Consider the following 23,366-nt stretch of genomic DNA (forward strand, 5'->3'; position numbering starts at 1 on the left):
TGCTCTCCCCCCCCCCCCCCAGAATCTCTCTCTCTCTCTGTCTTTCTCTTTACTTTTAATCCATTCCCTCTTGGCATGCTGCTGCTCCATGTCTATTGAAGCTGAACTGAATGCAAGTGTCAGCGGCCCCAATGGCTTTTTTTTATTATTAAGATCCATTATGGAACATGCAAGGACTTTGTGTTTGCCTCTGCATGTGCATGCATGTGTGTGTGTGTGTGTGCTGAGAAGGGCTAGTTTTTTAGGTGGGGATATATTCTCCTACATCCTTGTTTATGAATACATACAAACGTTTGTGTGTGTGTGCCTGCTCACAGGGCTGTGATGTGATGTGATGAAGAGGAACAATAATAGACTCTTCAACTCATGAAGAGTTATAGGATGCACACAAACACTGCAACACACAGCTCGGGGTGTCTCGGAGGAACAATGGGACCAGTCGTTCCTTTTATAGCAGCCAACAGGAGTGTGAGGGTTTCGCTGCTCCTCTTGTCGCTTCCAGGGAGTGTGACGTGAATTGCGCGCGTGTGCGTGCTCGCTTCTGTTCTTGTGTCACGTAGCTGCAGCTGATGAGAGTGCTGATGTCCTTCCCCTTGAAATACTGCAGCATCTTTGCAGTTCAGTGCAGAAACTTGAGCGTGCATAGACATGCAGCCTTGTGCTTCGGCCTTTCTGTTTCACAGACCTCAGCACAGTTTAGTGCTCTTGTGATCACTTCTTTAATGCTAGCTGGGAAACTTTGCACTCAGCGAACATCTGTGAAATCACCCAAGACCTCTTCAATTCGAAAACAGCGAGTTAAAGTAGCAGATAGCAGGCTGTGCTGGGATATAGCCTTGCATGTATGCTTTTGTCCATTCACAAATGTGCGTGTGTTTAGATACTGGAGGGTATGTGAGAGTTTATGTTCCTGTTAAGCTGTGTCTTGTTGTGTTGTGGCCTGGGAGCCATGAGCTTATGAGAGCTCTCCTGTCTCTACGCTTCAATAGCTCCATTATTCATAAAACTCTGTGCCAACAGCGCAGACGGGTCTATGTCTGTATAGTGTATGTGTGTTTTCTCATCTTATGTATATTGTGCTTTAAAGTGATTCTTTAGTTTTCAGTGATAACCAGGAATTTGAAACTAATAAGAAAGTTGTTCCAGCTTAGAGCAAAGTGAGTATTTGAAAGCTTGGCATGCTTTAAATATGGCTGAGATGATGTTGGTGATGACAGGCCTCACTCTGTTCACACAGTCATCCTCGCGGAACGTAGACACAACACCTCTACGTACACTGAGGTCAGTGGCATCCCACTACAACTAATGGCTGACAAATCTCAGATTCTGATATTAAACTTCTGCCTGCATCTGCAAGCCACTTTACAATCCAAAATCAACCCATATGTGTCTGACAATCAGTATCATGTCTGTTGTTGCAGATGCCTAGTCTATTCTTCCCACCTTATTGTTTCTGTAGTCGTAGAAAGGTGAGGAGGGCTGTGTACAGCGCCATGCTGCCAAATCTAAATTACTCCAGGGAGAAATACTGCTTCTTCTTTTTCTTAGTTGCTCTGACTGATATCTTTTTCTCTCTTGGATCATCTTTTGTAGTTATTAGTGGAAAACAAATGTTGTATTCCTTTATAGTGCATTACAAAGTCAGCTGATTTGGCTCTAGTTGAAAACATATGGCTAGCAATAGACTGCAGTTTAAATATATCCACAAATCTTTTTTGGCCTTACCCCTCATTTAAAGTATCCCAAGCAAAGAAAGACACTGTTATTTTACGTCTAATATTGCCCCAGTCAAGACAGGGAGATCTAGTCTGCAGTAAAGAGCAGATTATTATTGAACAGCTGATTTTATTGCCAAGACACAAGAGGGGTTTTTATAGAGGGTGACAGATGAAGGGAAGTGATAGAGGTAATTGTTAGAAGGAGGAAAATAAGTAAAGATTGAAAATGAAAAGAGGGGAAAAGCCAACTGTCTGCCTGTTACTGAGTGCCAACTGTGAGGTGCAATATAATAAAGGAGACTGTTTCTACTGAAAGGCTTTATTGTTCCTGCTGCCTGCAGAGTCCAAAGTACTGAAAGAGAGGTGTGTGTTCACTGCGCACTTTTTTTCCCTTTTTTTTTTTGCAGCACAACATTCATATAGATGTAGGACTACAAGCCACTGACCTCCCTCATGCTTTGGCATTGACAGTGCCGTAAGATGTTATTGGGGAATTTTCAGAAACAATAGCAAGTCTGTCTCATTAATTTCCGCAAATCCAATACATCAGGAGACCGAGAAAAAAAACCATTATAGAAGCCATGTGTAAACTAGATTGGGGAAAAAGCAACACTGTAAATCTCTAAATAACTTGTAATTTCATTTATCTATTACTGTGTAAGTCAATATTGATATCAGAAGCCAACAGTCGCTCATTTTGTGAGGCTGGATTCGCTCACAAGTGACACTGTTGTAAGAACTGATGTGCTCATCCATTCATCCATCTTCATCACTGTCGGCTCATTAGTCCCTCACAATGAAGAGATCTCATTCAGTGACACTGTCTGCCAGTGTGGAGGGAGCGAGGAAGAGTGTGAGCAAGCAAGCGAGTGTGTGAGTGCTGGATGCGTATATGTGTGTGTGAGCTGGCAGTGCCACAGACATGGAGAGTTTGCGCTTGGCTTGGCAGTGCGCAAAGCATATCTCTATCTCGCACACACAGTATTCATCACACAAGGTCAGAGATTATGTGTGTGTGTGTGTTTGTGTGTGCGCGCGCGCTTTGGATACTGTCCCTGAGTCTTGCTGTAATGTGAAGAGATTATAGTGTTGCCATAATGGAGGCTGGCATTAGCATAGCCTGGCAGGAGCATCAATCTGAGTCTGACTAAAAATACCTCAGACAGCAGTGTGTGTGTGTGTGTGTGTGTGTGTGTGTGTGTGTGTGTGTGTGTGTGTGTGTGTGTGTGTGTGTGTGTTTGTGCATGGGGGCATCCCTGGCATAAGCACACGTGTGCTAGCAGTGCATATTTCTAAATTTGTTACTTCTCTGTCTTTATTTTCAGGTCTATGTGTCCATGTTTAATGTTTATGGCCCATCGTTGATGTGAGAGTTCAGCTTGATCATCCTTCAGAGTCCCAAGAGAACGACGTTACGCTGATTATTGAGACTCTAAAAAGAAGACTGGAAGAGAAAAAAATAGAAGCCAACACTTTTTCAAGGATCCTTCCAATAAATCCTTCAAAGGCCGGTCCCTGCTTCTGTCACACAGATTCTGAAGACTGAATCAGAACCAGGACACAACTATAGCTTCTATTAATACATTAAAACTTAAATAAATAAATTGACAGACTCCGCTTTTGAAAGAAAGGAGTTTGCTTTACGTTTGCCAAGATGATGACTATGATGATGATGGTGGTGGCCACGATGGTCACCTGCAGCTCTCTGTTCCTGCTGGGGCTGGCCGCTGCCCATGTGTCCTCCAGCACCGTGACCCGCACCTCCTCTTCAGCTTCTTCTTCTTCTTCTTCTTCCTCCTCCTCTTCATCATCCACTTCACCGCGCATGAAGTTATCATATAAAGGTAAGAACAAAAGCTTTGAGGATAAAAGTTCTGGTTCTTTCTAAAAAAAAAAAGGCAATTTCTCTCTTCCACTGCCCGTAATAGTTAGAAAAGTATCTACACAAACCACACGCACACACACACCCCACTTTCTCTGTTTCATGTAATATTCAGCTTTATCCTTTTGAAAGTATATGCAGCTGAACAGTAGCCAACTGTAATTTGTGGCTGCTGTGATTCACAGCCATAGACACACACACACACACACAACTTAAACACGCAGTAGCACGGTTTTGTGTTTCATCTTGGGTATTGTATGTTAGAAGAAGGCAGCTCAATGCCCAACACAGCCACATAAACCAAGCTGGTAATTACAGCCTGAATGAACTGGCCAAGGCCATGAAGCTGGCTGCAGACCGTTTGCACAGCTGAGACATGTACCCGCCTGAATTTGGGCTGAAGGTAACTTGAAGCATTTATTATGAGAAGACTTAAGACTATTCTAGTTTTATTTGAAACACAAATGACAAATGAGTGTCAACAGTGAGAGTTTCTTGGTTCCTAATTAGGCTGTAGGCGGTTATTAAAATACTACTTTGACATAAAAGTAGAGTCCTATAAACAATTTTAGCCACTTTAGCAATGAAGCTAAATTGCTGATGCCTTTCTGTGTGTTTGGTAATGGTGCTGTTGTTAGGATTTTAGCAAACATAAACATAATATGTTAAACATTAAAAACAAGCGTTTCACAATGACATGCTGTACAGCTGATCTATCTGAGAGTATATTAATTAATACTACATTTTTTGTTTTAAGTTAGCAATGTAGCATTAAATGGCATTTTTGACTGCTGCTTTTTATTGAGTAGAAAGCATTATTACTTGTTTAAAGGATGAAGTAACCATTACTTAACTCAGCTACTTAAAGTAGATTTGGGCTGTCAAATAATATTTTCTTGACAGATATTCTGTACCAGCGCTCAAGAAAGGAGCAGTAAAATATTAAACACCAATACACTTGGATCTTAAAGTAAAAGTAACTGCATTTAGCAGAAGGCAGGTATCATACGCATGTTTTTAACACACTATGCCCTCAAGCCCAGGGTTATTGCCACCACAGTATGGTGGGGCTGAATAAAAGTCCCTGATGTCATGCTGGCGGCTATTGGGTGGCGTCAAAGACTTAATTAAAGTTATAAATTCACATTAGAACAATGGCAGACTAATAAAAGACATTTTAATGTCGAAGTGAGGAGGGCTTTGGTCTTGTTTTCTTAAGCTCCCAGTTTGAGCTGAGCACGTAGGGGAGGATGTAGTCCCTTTATTTCTTAGTTTCCTCAAGCCAAGAACAGTTTTTAATTCTTTTTTTTTTTTTCCATTAAGCTTGGGGTGACTATTATAGTTTAAATTTACAAATACAAGCTAAATTTTCCTGGGCACTGTTCCTCTAGAACTTTTTCTTGCCAGTTTGGAAATGGTAAAGACATTCAGTTTTTCCACTGAAACTAATATAGTGTCATTACTGTCAGAGGATTTCATCCTGCTCGTTTCACAAGTCACTGGCCTTAGGACACAGCTCAGAAATATACTGAAATACATAAGATGTTGAGGGTTTTTTTTTTTTAGCAGCGTGACTTGTGGAAGCCCTGTAGCCAACTAACTGATGTGGATCTGAAGACGCCGATGACAGCTTTGAATGCAAAGATTTTATGATTCTTTACTTACTTTCTGAAGAACATAATTAATAAAAAAGTTTACTTCGCTATACAACAAAAAAGACAAGTAAAGAACAAAAGACTGGTCCAAAACTAAAGCCCCTGCAAAGTTATCCGAGTTATCTCTTTTCTGTATACATATAAGAACATTTCTCCATAAATACAGGCAAACACATTGGCACCTACACACTAACACAAATGCATAGGCGGGTTCTCCCATACTTAATATCTTTATCTTTAAGTTATGTGGAAATCATCGACTCATATCAGTGTTTGACTGAGGTCCACCCTGTAAATCTACATTTTCAGAGTTGCAGCAGTTCCACGGAGTGCGACGGTTTGAGCTGGAGCGTTCCTGCTGCTTTAGTGCCCTGCTGTTGGATGAAGAGAGGGGTCGACTGTTTGTGGGAGCCAAGAACTTCCTGCTGTCTCTGTCGTTGGACAACATCGCCAAACAAGAACACAAGGTTGGCCAGAAACAACCCCCAAAACCAAACTTGTACAGCTGTAAAACATGTGGGAGTGTGAGCGGTCTGTTGATCAAAACTAAGTTACTGCTGCTGAGATTTCAACATTTTCAACTCTGTGTTTTAACGGTTATGAGTAGATTTAATTTTAGATTCTCATGTGCACAAGGCTTTTTTAAAAAGTTATCCATAAAATAAGGAACTGTTTTATAAACACAGCATTTTCCCTGGTAATACACAAACCATTACCAGAAGAGATAAATCTCAACAACTCCAAATACATTTGCCATGAAAATATTTTGTGACCTTTTGTTAACTATCTTAGGTGATTATACTGGCAGAAGATGAAAGTGAGTCATTCTTACAACCACTGCAACATTGTTTACTTTCTAAGAATCATTTATTATTTTGACTCACAAAGTTAGTCACCTGTGGTTTGTATTCTTGCATTCCTGAAGGAAATATTCAGAAGTGTGGAAACATTTTTACAAACACACCCTTTAGAAAATAACATCCGTGCACATATGAGTCTACTTAAGTGTCTGACCTGAGGGGAAAAGAGAAGTGTTGTAGCCATAGAGGAAGGTAGAAAATCAAAGAGCTGGACGGAGATAAGAAAAAAACATTTATGCAAAAGAGGTTATGATTCACATCAAAAAGGTACACTTTGTGAGGCCTTTGCCTTTGGAGTATAATCAGAGCTGCAAAAAGACTTGAGTATACAGTACACACACTGGCAAAAGAACTGAAATGTATAGACACTAGAGTTACACACAAAAAACCCACAAAACACATCCGTCCACAGCTGCTTGGAGTAAATTGCAAGTTTCTATCTGTCAGATATGAAACCTCTGTTGGTTTTAGGTAGATGAGGGAGTTTGATTTATGAGCTGGGTGTGCAGATTCACTGTAGCTCTCCCTGTTTTTTTTTTTTTTTTGGGGGGGGGGAGGGGTTGCAATGTTGTTGAATGGCTGCAGGATAAAATAGGTTAGAAAGAAAGAGATGGATCAAACTGTTCTTACACTTGATGGTTTAAGTCCTGATATTAGAATAGAATAGAATAGAATAGAATAGAATAGAATAGAATAGCCTTTATTGTCATTGTACAGAGTACAACGAAATTGGAGTGCCACTCCCTTGGTGCAAGTTTCAATAATAAATATAAATGTAAAATATAAAAAGTACAAAAAAAACAATCGTAAGTACTGAAACAATAGTATGTACAATATATACAGGATAGCAGCATTAATATAATGACAGTATGAATAGCAGCATAATATAATGACAGTGACGGTATGGAATAGGTTCAATTGTTTTTGTGCTTATTTACTACAGTGATAGCTCTGGGAAAGAAGCTATCCCTGAATCTGTTTGTCCTGGTTTTATGTGACCTGTACCGTCGGCCTGACGGTAATAGTTCAAACAGTTGGTTGCTGGGGTGAGAGTGGTCCTTGATGATATTGCCAGCTCTGCTGAGGTACCGAGAGTTTGCAGTGACCTCCAGGCTGGGCAGAGAGCAGCCAGTGATCTTCTGGGCTGTGTTATATTATGAGGGAATGCATCTCTGGTACACTCTAAATAATCTAATTTAGCCAAATTAAAAATCCAGAGTAAATTTACAAGATGGACTGATCTTTGTCTGCCTGTTTCAGATCTATTGGCCTGCCCCTGTTGACTGGAGGGAGGAGTGTAACTGGGCTGGCAAAGACATCACTGTAAGTGATTACACTTAGCCCTGTGATTTCATGTTTTCATTTTTACCAGAGAAATAAAAATTGATGTGGGTACTGTGATATCACCTGGTTAAGCCCTGTTTTCAAGCCTTCCAATAAATGTTTTTGCTGTCACCAGCTTGGTTGAAAAAAGTAAGGGCAGGTCTGACTGTGAAACCACGCGCTCATTCACTAATGACTTGTGATTGACAGCTAGTTAACCAATGAGCTTGTAGTTTCATACCAAAGATAATCCATAATTCTGAAGCATAGAAGGACTGAGATTTGCAAGGTAGACTTCATTTTTTATTCAGTATAACACAAAACAAGTGACCGGGAACATAAACGAGGCAGGAAATTGCTTACAGAGGTAAAGACAGAGAGCTGTTTCCAGATAGGCTTCAATGGGGCTGGAAGTCCTTTTGCAACCACAGCTATCACCATCCAGAAGCCTCAGATAGAACGATAGAAAGTTTTTAAGAACACCAGATATTGGCTTTATTGGCCCGACCCCACAGCTACGCCTGTGTTTTATCTTGTCTGTGATCTCTGCTTTGATTTATAAAAGTTTACAGCTGATACAGTTCAGATGTGGAACCTGAAAGTTTTTAGAAGTGTGTTGTCATCATCCTATGCAATAATACACACTGCATTATTATTATTATTATTATTATTATTATTACTCAAGGAATATTTAACTACAACCTGTTAGCTAAACTGAGTTTTTATGAGACATAATGCATCATAACATCCACTTTAACCATGTCCCATTTTACATACAGTTCAGTAAGCATTGCTACTGAGCTCCAAGTGCAGAATGTAAGCATCCACTCCTACCCAGCCTAACACAATGCTACCTTTTAATCCACTCGAGTCATGGGAGTCATCACAAGACAGAAACACCACATTTAAACAGATAACATGTAATAATAGGTGCAGCACTCCTACTTTTGGACCTGCCATGTGGTGAGATTACTTCCTCCAAATTTGTTTCTTTGAGCCCTATTTGAATGATATCCACACAGTCTGATGTAGAGCTCACACTCAGTGTTTACACACACACTGTCTAACCAGACAGGTTTGGGATCAATGCAAACATTTCATTTTTTAAATGTCACTTAAATATTAAACTTTGTATTGCACTGGGTTAGTGAATCAGAGAAACTCAGTTGGAAACACAGTTCTTGCTGAAGATCTTTGATATATTCACTATGAGAGCAACTCACTGGGTTCTTCCTCACTGGAAGAATATGTGCAGCAGAAAATAACAGTTACATACCTTCGCTTTGACGATATGATGCAATGCAGTGAGGTCACAGAAATCTAAATATTTACCCGTTGCTTGTAAAAATGTGGCTCGTTACATTAGGTTGAATTGGATGTTTATTATCTATATGAGGATGGACGGACTGAGTGAGGTTAATAAAGAGCATCTTGGACATGAACTGCAGCAGTAGCAAAAAGATGCAGATTAACAGGAAATGAAGCAAAACCCTGATTGTTAAAGTGTTTCTATTTGGATGATTTGATCTGATTCTGATTCCGTTCTGAGATGACTGCATGCACAAAGTCTCCATGACTGAACTCATGACCTGCTGCAGAACTCACAGCAGAGTTTACCAAAAGATACGCCATCATCAAGTTCCCTTGACTTATTATTTAAGTGCCAAAAAAAGATTTTCTGTGTAATGTTCTGCATGTGGATGTAGTGTGGGCAGGGGGGGCTTGGCTTCACTGACCAACATGTAGAGGCCACCAAGAACCTATAGACCACCCAAGATTACAATTAGATAGCTGTACAGGTCAGTGTGTGTGTAGGTACTTCGTGGCTTTAACTGTTTAAAACAGTAAAATCACATCTGCTTATGCAGATATACCATAAATGTGTCTATTTATACTCAAGTGTTTGACAGTGTCTGTGTGTACATTTATCCCTGTATGTGTAAGTTTCCAGTGTGTGTGTCTAATGTCTGTGAATGTGTCTTTATGTGTGTGTAAAACAAACCCGTCATCAGTGTGATTATACAGCTGTAGCAGACAGACAACGGGCTCCATTCATACAAAAATCCAGGCTCTAATTTCACCTGACCAGGAGTCTGTGTGTGTGTCTGTCTGTGCATGAGTGTGTTCAGTTTTCTGTATGCATATGTCCTGTTCGAAAGTGCGAGTAACTGTGGAGACTGTGAGTGATGAAGAGAATTAATGTAATGAAGAAGATAATGAGTTATTGTGGGAGAAAGAAAGTGATAAGACAAAAGTTCAAAGAAAATGACAGATTTTGCATTAAAGTAGTTTTTTTACTCACATTTCTATCCTTTGAAATGTTATTTTTATCCTCTTTTATCCTTTTCTGTGTGAAAACTCACCCAAACCTCCACCACGCACTATTGACCCTAATTACAGAGAAATGTGTTTTCTATAGGAAGAGGTCAAAAGCTCTCCCTGCCACTTGATCTCTTCCCTCCATTCATTTTCCATGTTTGGTCCTTTCTTCATATTCCCTGTCCTCATCTAATATTGTTATTTACAACCCTCCAGTCCTTCAAACAGTAAAACCACCTTGCATGTGCCAGGACACTAAGACAAACACAGACACATGCAGATAAACAGAATTAGAGCGGGGCAGTAAACAGTTGACAGTTTACCCAGACACTTGGTCTGACTCAGCACTCTGAGGCGTCACTGTAAGGCCAGAGTCATATTCAGAACCGCAGAAGTGATAGATTGTGTGTTTATGCTGTCATTTCAGTACCCACTTGGTAACTTTCAGTGCCTTCCAAGACCCATTAATAAATCAATGGGTAGGAATTAATAATAAAAATCCTTTTCTTTATTTCATAAGTATATCATTCAAAGCAATTTCTTATGTAAAATGCTCTGTGGAAGATGCATTAATCACAATTGTAAATCAAAATTGATTTTTTTAAAGGTATCCAAGAAGCTGCATGTTGCACAATGAGTTCTGGGACATTATGAATTAGATTATGAATGAAGTCCAATAGCTCAATGGGAAGAATTAATTTAAAAAGGAGAACTCTTCCAAATACTCATGTTAGTCTTTCTGGAAGACACAAACTGAATTGTGTTAATCTTTAACTACTGAGAGAAGAAGCTCAGTGACCACCAAGTATGTCTGAAACCACCAAAGAACATTTTCTTTTCCAGCATTGTGTAGACGATCACTGTGCAGGAATTCACACACAAACAACGGTGAAAAGAATTGGAAACAAATGGAAAGAAGGCACCCTCTTATGTATATCACTTAGAGAGTTGGATTCCAGAAATCAGTCCATTTTTAGGAGAAATGTGGCCTGCCAGTATCCCCTGATACTGCATTGTCCCGTTTCACAGAGATGATCAAAGGCATTCCTATGTTATTACACTGTGATATGTTGTGTATCTAATGAACATCACCATTCCCATCAAGTCAAACCCTCTCTGCCATTAACTTTATTAAAGCTTCCTGCATCTCTTGGAATCTTTGCTTTTACACAAATTCAAACAGTTTGTTCTGGTTTTAACCAAATGGAAAATACAAGCTTCCAGCAGCTTTTATAACAGCCTAGTTGTTTTTTAAAGTTAAGTGACCTCCAGAAACCATGTCATGTCTTAGATGGAGTGCATCTAGGCACCCTGGTAACTTAGCCAGTGGAACGAGCTAGCCAAATAGCTTTGGTGCCTCAGCCTAACCAAACAACAAGTGAAAGCAAAACATAAAAATGGTCTCACAGTCAACACTCCAGTCTCAGTGAAAAGTCAGTGATGTTTCTACTTCCACACTCTTCCTGATCTCTCTGATCGTATTATGGATTTTATTTGTATTTCAAAAGCAAACTACCCTGTATATATATTTAAGTAATCCTTACTTGAAGTGTTTCAGATGTCGAGGACAAATGAAAAAATCTGATTTAGTTCAAGGACATCCTGGTAGATTAAATTTTATGCACCTGACAAACACAAAAATAGCCACTGAACCAGAACACGTTACACTTCACATAAAATGCTCAAAGAAGCATAGTTTATATGATAGCAATCGATATGGAGCCAAATACCATAAACAGAGCACAGATAGTGGCTAAAATACTACATTAATGCTGTAGATCAGGTTAATCATCAACAGAAGGAACAAAGAGAAACAGAGAAAAAGACATCTACAGCAGAACAATGCAGCATTATAAAACGTGAAGGCAAGACTTAGAGCTCAAGCTGCTGTAAGGTCACAGCCCTCATTTTGCTCACTGTTTCAACTAATGAGTCAGTGGCATGTCAAAGGTTGTCCAGGGAACCCGTTAACCCCCCCCCCCCCCACACACACACACCCAAACCCTTCTGTATGTATGCACACACACACACACACTGATCAGACAATGAGAAAAAGTGATTGCTGTCATCATTTCACCTCATTCTTTTTGTATCTTTTCAGGGTCGCTCATGCATCTTTTCCCTACCCTCCTGATCTCTCTCCTTTGTCACATCAAAGACTTTTCTCTGTCAGCCTCCTGCTCTGCTGAGTGCCTCACCTTTCTCTGCCCCCTGAGACACACACACACATATCTATAACCTTCAGTGGTTTAGAACAAAGGCTTGCCATTCAGCCTTTAAAACCTACCAGGGGATTAGAGATGGAGTTGTTGTGTGAATACACAAGTTTACTTGTTGTAGTGTATACACGCACACATAAAGGTGTTTAACCAATCGATTGGCTGACTAAACTGTTGCCGTGCAGGAGACCTGGAAAACAGCAGGCCAAACAATTCACTTTCTATGAACGCTTACACAGAAACTGATATTCTGCATATTTACTCCAAAAATGATTAATTTGTCTTTTAATTGTCCAAATGATCCAGGCTCTGAGCTGTTTGCATTATGACTGTCTGCTGTTGACAGTGAGATTCATGTCTTTCCAAACCTTTAGATCCACCAATACTCACAACAATCGACAGACAGATGTTACAGTGACCTGTCTGGGGAGAAGTAGACAAGCGCAAAATGGAAAGATAAAAGCTTAAATGTGTGCTACAGTGTGTGAATATATAAGAAATAAACAATGTACTGATGACATGTTGTTTTGAACACTTTCGTAATCACAATACAGAAAATCATTTATAAAAATTCATATTCAATATAAATCTGTGGTGTGAGATTCTCATGATAATGGCAATAATTGTAGTATCCACAGCAGTCCACATATAGTATCATCTCTTTATGGGCTAATCACCTCAAAGCGTGGTGTTTGAAGACAGGAAGAAAAATGTACCATCCATTATCTTAGTATACAGTAAATCCTTTTTTTCCAGCACTCTCTTGAGATCCATCTCAGTGTAACCTGATTCTGAGATGAACAGATGTGTCTATGAATCAATAACATGCTCGCTTGTTATTAGAAAGAAGCCAGGATAATGGAAATAAGAAGACATAGAACAAAGATTAAAATGGTTTGAAAAGATATAAGTCTGGCAAAAATAAAATGGATAATGAAATATAAGTTTATCTTATTTCTTTATGTAACTATTTTGCATTCTTTTCTATAAATGTATACATATAAGTCAAAGAAACTTGACAGCAAGGTTATTATAGAGATTGGTGATATTATAGCAGTTTAGGAAACATGGTTAAATTACGTGTGGATATTCATTTGACCATTTGATTGTTAGTCAGTCGTATTAACCAGGACACACATGATGTCAAACCTGTGAGTAGGAGATGGATCTGGGGACATCATAGACTAAATGGCAGACAGCTATTTACTGTATTTAAAGGTAAACACTACCACTATGTCAGGCTTGGAAAAAAGGGCATTGTATTTCATGCAAGAATTGTGTTTCAGTAGTGTACCTAACACTCTGTCTCAGAATTTGTAGAGTGCCAATCACAAAACAGTTTCCTTCCTAAAACTTCCTAAAGATCAGCCTTTAAGTTAATAATAAGTACTATATGTGTGTGTGTCTTTCAGTCTGACTGCGTGAACTACGTGAAGATTGTACACCACTATAACCGCACCCACTTATACGCCTGTGGAACGGGTGCTTTCCACCCCACCTGTGCCTTTGTCGAGGTGGGACACAGGATGGAGGTGAGGAATGTACAAAACACAACCTACACGACACTCACTATGCAACAGTGTAACAAGAAAGTCTAAAAATATTATACAATGTCTTTATCTGTTCTCATCTGCTGAAAATAAGATGTTTCAAACACAGAAACTTCAGTCCTCTGCCAACCAATTTAGTCTCTATTCAGTGTACCTGTCGACAGACCCTTAAAATATGGTCTTAACCTTCCTGCCTTCTTGGGACCTTTTTGTGCCACTGCTATGTGTTAAATGGCTGCCATTTCCACTGTGTTCAGTGGAATATAACCAAACTTGCCACAGGATAGTTTTTACCTGTCAATGTTAATATTCCAGTGTGAATTCCTTAAATCAGCCTAAAATGGCTGAGCAGCAGAAATCCCCACACCCATCACCCTGGGGACCATTTTCTGCCCATTGACTTCCATTATAAACGCTATTTTTCAACCCCAAATTATCATCATATGATTTTATTTTTTCTTCTTTTCTTGGATGTCAATGAAGACTCAGGGCCTTGAAGTTTTAATTTTTAAATTGCAAAAAAAATGCAAAAAAAATAATGGCAGGTCAAAATGTATGTTGGTGCCAATCTTTGGTCCATCTAAAGGCCTACTTATAATGACAATCACATATTACTTCAACTGGTTTTTTGTGGAAATATTTAGTTTCGTTTTTTGGTTTTTGGGGCTTATAACACAGGGCGCTCATGTAATAACACTGGGATTTGAAGGGTTAAAACAACGAAAATATAATTAAAACTTTACATGAATATTTCAGGGAGAAGTAGTTTTACAAGGTTGGCTAATTTAAAGTGGAATAAAATATGGATATATGGTCTTTTTATGGCGTGGCTGAGAATGGTCCCTAGGGTGATGGGTGTGAGTTTTTTAAAGGATGGCAGGAGGGTTAAGTGTATAAAGAATTTGGCATTTTATAGAAGGACTATGCAAATATAATCACGCTGTAAAATCCCTTCCCTCCTCTGTCCATCAGGACCACGTGTTCAGGATTGACCCCTCTGAAGTGGAGGACGGGAAAGGAAAGAGTCCGTATGATCCTCGACACAACGCTGCATCTGTGCTCGTCGGTAATTGCACCCATGCAAACTAATATGAGATGACTGAATAAGAACGTTCATTTAATGGGTCTTGAAATTGGGCTGATTTGACGTACTACAAATATATTATCCAAACAGTCGTTGACTAATTCTGTCTCCTAGGTGATGAGCTGTATGCAGGCGTGGCCACAGATTTAATGGGAAGGGACTTCACCATCTTCAGAAGCCTGGGGAAACGCCCCTCTATCCGCACTGAACAGCATGATTCAAGATGGCTTAATGGTGCACTTTTGTCTTTTTTTTATCAGATTATGTGTTGAGACGACTCACATGAAGAATTACACTGTGTTGATAGGAAAGGTTATTTTTGACTAATTTTTTTCTTTGATTTTCTTTACCAGAACCAAAGTTTGTTGGGTCCTTTTGGGTCCCTGAAAGTGAGAACCCAGATGACGATAAGGTCTTTTTCTTCTTCCGGGAGACAGCGGTTGAGGCTCAAGGGTTGGGAAAATCTACCTACTCCAGAATCGGACAGCTGTGCAGGGTAAAATCCAGCAGCAATTCCAGCTGGATTGTTGACAAATATAAATAAAATATCCTCTTAAATTTATCTTGGCTATTTTTTCTCCAATCAGAATGATATGGGCGGTCAGCGAAGCCTGGTGAACAAGTGGACAACATTTCTGAAGACCCGTCTGATCTGCTCGGTACCAGGAGCTGATGGCAGCGACACGTACTTCGATGAGCTGCGTAAGTACAGCTGTGCAAACTGTCAGAAGTACAAGTATGTACTGTGTGAACTATTTTAAGATGAAAATTGTGCTGAGTAAAAATATGCTATAACATAAATGAAGTAAACAAAGCTTTCACTCGACATCCTCCTCCTGTTAGGTTGTTTGCCACTTTCACCAAAAAACTTTGGTCATTACTAACGTTTTGTTTTTCCTGTCACCGCTTCTAAGATATTGTGCATTATAATCTGGTAGTCTCACTTTTCAGTAGACAGAGAACAGAAAAGCAAAAAAAAAAGTGCTGATTTTCCTTTTTGGATTTTTATCCAGAAGGACATTCTGCGGGCAAATGGAGAAAAGGTCCTGGAACGCATAATAAAAAAAAAAAAGGATTTCTGACCTCAATTGTAGATTACCATTCAGTCTAACATTCCTGCAGACTTGGAGCAAGCATGAGTGACAGATTAATTGGTAATAGATTCTGGCCTGATCGAAAGCCAATGTTTTTGCTGTGGGTTTAGAGAAAGTTAGAGGCTCGTCTCTGGTAACTCTTCATATGACAAAAACCTATAATGTGTTTTCAGGAGATGAAATCCAGAAGTGAGACTAAATTTATAAAGCATATCAAATGACAAAGAAACCACAATTTTCCTGTAAACCTATATGAATTTCCACCGAGAAGTTATACTTTTCATTATATATATATGTATATATGTGTATATTTTTAAAAGCCTTTTCTAAAGACTGTCCTGTACACCTTGCACACCAAGCACACATTCCCAGTTTTGTGGTCTGTTTAAGCTCCAAAACCTTCCATATCTTCCTCTGACATGACGGTGCCACTCTTTCAACCCCTATCCTTTGGCTCCAGGAGGAGATTTATGAGTTTGGCGCATAGACGCCAATTTCTAACCACATTTTGCAGTTGTAATAAAATGAATGTCTGGTGAAATATAGTGTGATTCTATGAGGGATCCTTGGACTCAGAGGACAAATGTAAATCATGTTTGTTTCTCTGGAAAAAAATGACCCTTTATTGAACCCATCCTCAGAGCAGTGTCCAGTACCCATACCCATAAGAAGTTATAAAATGCAAGTCAAGCTGATGAGTATCCTAAGAGCAATGTTAGGCACATTTTTTGCCTTTTAAAGCTATCTGTGAATACAAAATGGACATAGCTGTGATGTTTGGTAGTTTGGCACTCCTCATCTTGTTTTTTGTTTTTTTTATAAACTGAAATAGTCCTGTTTATAATAAATTTAGCATTAACCCGCAGTGCAAAAACTAATTGTGGAAGTTATTCCATCAGAGAATAGACACTAACAGTGAGTCTGTCATGAAGATCAGAAGACCTCAGTATCACTTTAGCACAAAGTCTGAGTTTTTATCAGAGACCTGACATTCAAACATGATTTACAGTCGACATTCAGAATTTTTCTGTTGTAATTTTTAAAATCAGCAATAGTGCTTTAAAATATAAACAATAAAGCATTTAGGAACCTTTTTATGGGGTTTTCACCTTCATAATGAGTCAGTTAGGTGTAATAAAAAGACATGCAGGCCAGTTATTTAGCTAACTATACCTGAGATGACCAGAGATTTCTTTCAAATAAAAAACAAGTTGCTTTTGGTTTGTTTCACTCTATCTGGAATTCAGGATTTACTTTTACCAAAATGAGAAATTACTTATACGTATTAATAAAATTATTATTGGAATATATTTTTAAAAGAAGGAGCTATTTGTTGTTATACAACTACTCCCCGAACCTGCAGTCATGTGGTTTGCTGAGCAGCTGCACGAGTTTCAGCTCTCAAGATGTTTCCGATAGAGCTTTCTTGGCTGTATCTGTGGGCTATAATATGATCTGTCTTTGTGCTTATCTCATGACATAGTGAAAGGAAAAGTAAGTGGTTTAGGCTAAAGTCTAAATTACCCTTTGGCCACATCTGTCCATCACATTCCCTCATGAACTTTCAGTCTCTTGTCTTGACCTTGATTTTTTCCAACTATATCCATGTAAAAATAAATAATTGTTAATCTGAAGTTTTTGTTCTATTAAAGTATGTGCACCATGTTATGTCTTTAGAAGCAGGAATTTCATTAAAGTACATGGAAACACATTTTGTGGCTCAAGACTAAGAAATACGCTCTTGTTTATTATGGAGATCTCAAACCTGACAATTGAAGCAAAAACTTAATGAAACTCAGTTTGTTTAAAAGATTTTTATAAGCTGCATGAACCTGTGGTGGATTTTGTTCCATGTCATGACCCTCAGTTATCAGTAACATGTCTCGTTAAGGTTCTTAGACATGGCCAAAGGGTTTTGTTTATCTTTCACTCAACCTTTGACCGTTAGTCTACTGCCACCTGACCAGTGTGTGTGTGTGTGTGCATCCTTAGGCGATGTTTTCCTGCTGCAGACGAGAGACAGAAAGAACCCTCTGGTTTACACCGTCTTCTCCACTTCCAGGTCAGAATCTGTTCATATTACGTGTGTATGTTTGTGCATGTCTGTGTGTGAGGAGAGACGTTTTTGTGTATTTTGCGTGTTTTGCGTGTTTTTGTTGCATCTAACCCAACTCCCTCTGTCCACCAGCAGCAGTGTATTTAAAGGCTCAGCTGTGTGTCTCTACTCCATGAATGACATCCGGAGGGCCTTCCTGGGGCCATTTGCTCACAAAGAGGGGCCCAACTACCAGTGGGTCCCCTTCCAGGGAAAAGTGCCCTATCCCCGCCCCGGAATGGTATGTCAGTAATCATAAAAGCGCATCAGCGTCACAGTATCTAGAGTTTCCAGAAGTGCAGTGTTGGCTGATCAAGTAAATGTACACATATTTGCGTAATTGTGAGAAACTTTTACTTGGAAGTGTATATTTTAGATTACGTTAATGTTTAGTTATTACTTAAAATCTGATTTTAAGTACAAAACATATATACATCCTATAATATATAGCACATTGCCATAGATTTAATGACCCAATAAATTAATAATGCTAGACCATCACATACAGTGGAATATTCTTTAGTATGTCTTCAGTGTTGAATTTGTTGCCTCAAACTAAAACTCAAAACAAAACAAAAAAGTTGTAAAAAAATGGCCTCATAGTCACATTGAGACAGTATTCAATATTAAATATTTTTTTCTTCCAAACCCCCTTTCCTTTCAATCAATATGTGCTCATTATGGGCCTTTCCATTCAGCTAAGCACACAAGTGTAGCATCAGCATGATTTGTTATGCAGAGCTTCAGCTGTTACTGCTGCTGGAGAACAATCCCTATTGTATGAATGCAGAATACTAATTGTATTTGGCCTACAGAAAACCCTCCCTCACGCCATCATTACCTCGCTGGATTGTAAAATTAGCAGAACAAATCAGATTTTAAGAACGCGATCTTGCTTACAAGTACATTTACGCAAAAAGTGCACATAATGCACATTCTGATTTAAAATGCATAACCCACAAAAAAAAAAAAAAACCAAACAGTGTGGCTCAATAAAGTGCAAATTAGTAAAAAGAAAAACGTGGAATTGTATGAGAATAGACGCTGCATGATGCTAAATTGAGTTTTCAGCATTTAGAAAATCCAGGACTGGAATTTTAATTAAAGAGAGTGGCTGGACTCTGACCTGGTGTAAATCTCTTTTAAGTCCTTGAGACCCATCACACCATAATCACCTCTCTGTTGAACTGTGCTTTGTGTACTTCAGGTCAGCTAAAGTGCTGAGAAGTTCGGCATTTAATTTCAGTTTACATCCAGAAAGACAAAACAAGTTTACTCATCAAATATCAGTCATTGTGCAATGACCGAGTCCAAACATAGTAAATAGGAGAGCACTGACTCAGAGTCAGCTGTTTTTTGCAGAGCTTTACAGCAGCCGCATGCATGCACGTTCACGCATTCAGGTCCTGAGAGAAAATGTGTACTCACTGTAGTTTCACTGTAGTAGTAGTTTTTTAAAATCCTCTTTTTATTTGTATCCCCACTGATGTTCAGTAAAGTGCACTAACCTCAATGTAAACTTTTTAAGTTCCCAAAATACTAATTCGATTTTTTCTGCCCTTCTTTAGTGCCCCAGCAAGACATTCGGCAGCTTTGAGTCAACAAAGGGTTTCCCAGATGATGTGATTCAGTTCGCGCGTCACCACCCTCTAATGTACAACCCGGTCTACCCTATGAGCCGAAGGCCCATCTTCATCAGGACCAATGTGGACTACAGCTTTACACAGATCGCTGTGGACAGAGTCAATGCTGCTGATGGACAGTACGATGTCATGTTCATTGGCACAGGTGAATGAGCAGTAATCATTTCTAACTCTAGGGTTAAACAGGAAAATGATGAAATTAGTTATTAAGCGGTTGTGTGTGTGAAATTTCAGATAAAGGGACAGTACTAAAGGTGATCAGTGTCCCCAAGGAGAGCTGGAACAACATGGAGGAACTTTTACTGGAGGAGTTGGAAGTTTTCAAAGTAAGAAAACTGTGTACATGAAATTACATGTATTTAGCACATTTAGTCATCATGACATGTTGTATTCTTACAAGCATTAAATCTCAATGAAGTGTTGAAATTAATGGATCATTCAAACTTGCATGCCTTTTATTAAGTGTACTGTACTCCCTGGACACGACCTAAAGAGGAAAACAAAGGATAGTTTGAAAGAACATTGTATACATATGCATGTATACATCCATTGTTTATTGTATTATTGTAGTATATTTACCTTACAATATAAAGCACCTTGAAGTTTTGATTTGGTGCCATATAAATAAAATTGAACTACATACTGATAATTTTGGTCAAATCTAAAAAGTATGTTATTTAGTTTGGTACATCTCTTCTCCTTCCCAGGACGCCTCATCTATCATCAACATGCAGATCTCCTCAAAGCGGGTATGCTTGTTTAATTCTTAAAAGCCCCAAAATCATGTTTTTAAGAGTATGTCAAACAGTGCAGCACTGTATTATCTTTAGTCAATTATTTCCTCTTCACAGTGGAAATGGTTGACATATCTAGACTTAGAAATTAATCGACCTGTTTATCTGCACAGCAATATATTTATATGCCCCGAAAGAGCAATATAGTATCTGAGGCTGTACTAAATCAGAATGGTGATGATGGATATTGCACAATATAACCAAAGAGAGCCAACATAAATTGCCATAATGGACACATGGATGGTATTTCTGGCACATAAGCTGTTGTGCTGTTTCAGAATAAAGCATGTTTTAAATGCTTCTCTTTGCTTGCTTTGTTTTCACAGCAACAGCTGTATGTCGGCTCTGACACAGGCCTTGCCCAGATTCCACTTCACCGCTGCAGTGTATACGGGAAGGCCTGCGCTGAGTGTTGCCTGGCCAGAGACCCGTACTGTGCCTGGGATGGAACTTCCTGTACTCGCTACCTGCCAAACACAAAGAGGTCTTCGACATTAACATGACCTATAACAGATGATCTTTACTTAAAAGAAAAAAGTGAATTTGCAAATACTGTCATGCAATAAAACATTCCTTTTCTTAAACTAAAATGTCAAACTTGTTACAGACGTTTTCGCCGCCAGGATGTAAGAAATGGAGACCCTAACACTCTGTGCTCAGGAGGTACAATTCTTTCATCATTTCCATATCTACAACAATGATTTTTGTAGACATGTTAGGAAAACTGGTGTTAATCCTATTTGTTAAGACTAAACTATGCAAGCTGTAGTCTGATGCTTCTTGGACTCACTGAGAAGCTTGCCATCTGAAATCTTACAGTCCTTATGCCAAATAATCTAAAATATCCCCCGCTTTCACCCCTGGTGACCTCTGTCCGCTCAGGCCACAATACCAGCATTTTGTTGCTGTCTTGCTGCCACAAAACTGAATCAGGCTAATCGCTCAAACTGAAGGAGCTCCTGAGTAATGCGATTACATCATTTGGCATGCAAGCTGTGTTGTGTAAAACTAATGAAGGTCAGAGTAATTGTCTGTGATGAGATCGGCACTACCCCAAAGTACCATAAAATGCTGATCAGGAGTCTGTTTGGCAGTTTGTAGACCATTGTTTCACCAGTAATCTGTGTAATCCTCTCCCCACCTCTGGCCTTGATGTAGGCTGACTTTTAAGTCTTTGAGTACTTTTGTGCAATTTTATGGCTGTGGTTAAGATTTAGGGTCATATCACTCATTTTAGAAAATGTTATCAAGTCAAGTCAAGTCAACTTTATTTGTCAATTCTGCCACATGTACAGGACATACAGAGAATAGAAATTTCGTTACTCTCAAACCTGTGTCTGCCTGTCTGTTTTTTCTAGTAACATTTCTGGATTCACCATCCTATCCTTCCAGGTTCCTCTGTCTTATTCTAACCTGGACATGTTTTGTTATTAGTGAGCACATGTGCTGCTCTACATTGACTCATTTTGTGTTTGTCTCTGCTGCCCCCTGCAGATCATCATAAGCATCGTATTGCAGAGAAGAAGCTGTATGGTGTAGAGGGAAGTAGCACTTTCTTAGAGTGCGTCCCCAAATCCCTTCAGGCCAGAATCACCTGGACCTTCCAGAAACATCCACAGAATCGACGAGAAGAGGTGAGAGGAATGGCTGACACTGGCCAGAGATGATGACCGAAAAGTCATTAAAGTATACTGTGGCATTTATAGGTAATGAAAATGTTTTGTGTGTGTTTGCATCATCAGATCAGATCAGAAATCAAATTCTTTCGTTTATAATTACTTTAGCAAACAACAGCTTTGCAGCTTTAGAGCTTATTTCTTTTCATGATTTAAGTTGATTTTTTTCTTGCTTATAGGTCCGTCTAGATGATCGCATACTCCAGACAGACAGAGGTCTTCTGATTCGCCGTGTCCTGAAAAGAGATATTGGCATCTACCAGTGCCATGCAATGGAGCACGGCTTCACCCAAACTTTACTAGGCATCACCTTAGAACTCGTACCTTCCACACCTTCATTTGTCTCCAATCTACCCTCCGATGCCCCTGTTCGATTAGACCCCCGCAGCGGAGGCGGACCCCCAATGACCAATCAAAAGCTTTGGTACCGGGACTTCATGCAGCTGGTGGACCATCCGAACCTAAACACAGTTGACCAGATTTGTGAGCAGGTTTGGGCACGCAGGAACACCGGTGGTGACCAGGTGGGTAAGGACATCGCACCTCTGCGTCCTGCTGTCCGCCCACCTAATAAGAAATGGAAGCATCTTCAGGAGATAAGGAAGGGGAGAAACCGTCGGACCCACGATGGGAAACCAAACCCGCGTGCGCCACGCAGTGCAGGGGAGTAACGATGTGGAGAAAGAAATGGAGGGAGAAAAGAATGACTGAAACAAGAAGAAAGCAGGAGAACGACAGAGACTGAGAAACCAAGAACTCCTGGAGGTGTTCACGCATACAGATACACCCACATACGCACACACTTACACACACGGACACACACAGCACCTCCTCTATTGTGTATATTTATCTATGGATGCCCCCACTATATGGTAGTCCAATCCCTGAGTCCTCATCCCACTGGCCAGTCCCTGCATGTGCTGCTCTAACTGATTCTGCACGATCCCTTTATAGTTCCACTAGATTAGTGAGTTTACTAGCAGATACATGGGAGTAAACACACCTTTATGTGTGAGCAATAAACTCACTTACCTGTCATGGGTTCATAGCAAAGGATTTCCACATCTCAAAAAATCCAATTACACATTGCGTGTAGTTAGTGCGTCACAGTGTGCACACTGTTTTAAAGGACTGAACCACAGAAACAAATGTAAGCCCAAAAATTTTGGATTAACTCCAAACGGCTTTTCTGCCCTGAAGATTTCCTGCCAGCGTAGCAAAAGTGTGGACTCTTGTTTTATGCACAATGGGACCGAACGGAGCAACTGGAACGTACAAAAAAGTAACTGGAAACACATTACTATTTAAGTTCAATTGCACAGGCAGTTAAAAAAAAAAGTAACATTTGAAACTTGTTCATAGAAATGAACAACTTCCTGTGGTGTTGTACACAGCAAGTGCATTCATAATAATGTCACCTTTCCATGGTTTTGCGCATATTACATAAAGCTGTC

General features: G+C 39.5%; 1 protein-coding gene across 1 annotated transcript in view; it reads left to right on the plus strand.

Annotated features, from left to right (window-relative positions):
• Nucleotides 1–22,661, plus strand: part of sema3b (sema domain, immunoglobulin domain (Ig), short basic domain, secreted, (semaphorin) 3B) — a 69,483-nt gene extending 46,822 nt beyond the window's left edge. The window contains exons 2-18 of the mRNA XM_026155271.2: nucleotides 3,044–3,562; nucleotides 5,565–5,722; nucleotides 7,376–7,438; nucleotides 13,389–13,508; nucleotides 14,499–14,592; nucleotides 14,725–14,844; nucleotides 14,964–15,106; nucleotides 15,198–15,312; nucleotides 17,697–17,766; nucleotides 17,896–18,040; nucleotides 19,368–19,587; nucleotides 19,677–19,768; nucleotides 20,150–20,191; nucleotides 20,563–20,720; nucleotides 20,844–20,899; nucleotides 21,731–21,870; nucleotides 22,092–22,661. Coding sequence (XP_026011056.1) covers nucleotides 3,373–3,562; nucleotides 5,565–5,722; nucleotides 7,376–7,438; nucleotides 13,389–13,508; nucleotides 14,499–14,592; nucleotides 14,725–14,844; nucleotides 14,964–15,106; nucleotides 15,198–15,312; nucleotides 17,697–17,766; nucleotides 17,896–18,040; nucleotides 19,368–19,587; nucleotides 19,677–19,768; nucleotides 20,150–20,191; nucleotides 20,563–20,720; nucleotides 20,844–20,899; nucleotides 21,731–21,870; nucleotides 22,092–22,583 — 2,418 coding nt within the window. The 5' untranslated portion in view covers nucleotides 3,044–3,372 and the 3' untranslated portion in view covers nucleotides 22,584–22,661. The remainder of the gene's footprint in view (nucleotides 1–3,043; nucleotides 3,563–5,564; nucleotides 5,723–7,375; nucleotides 7,439–13,388; nucleotides 13,509–14,498; nucleotides 14,593–14,724; nucleotides 14,845–14,963; nucleotides 15,107–15,197; nucleotides 15,313–17,696; nucleotides 17,767–17,895; nucleotides 18,041–19,367; nucleotides 19,588–19,676; nucleotides 19,769–20,149; nucleotides 20,192–20,562; nucleotides 20,721–20,843; nucleotides 20,900–21,730; nucleotides 21,871–22,091) is intronic.
• Nucleotides 22,662–23,366: the final 705 nt, after the last annotated feature.

This window comes from Astatotilapia calliptera, chromosome 20 (assembly GCF_964374335.1).
Source record: "Astatotilapia calliptera chromosome 20, fAstCal68.1, whole genome shotgun sequence".
NCBI classification, from domain to species: domain Eukaryota; kingdom Metazoa; phylum Chordata; class Actinopteri; order Cichliformes; family Cichlidae; genus Astatotilapia; species Astatotilapia calliptera.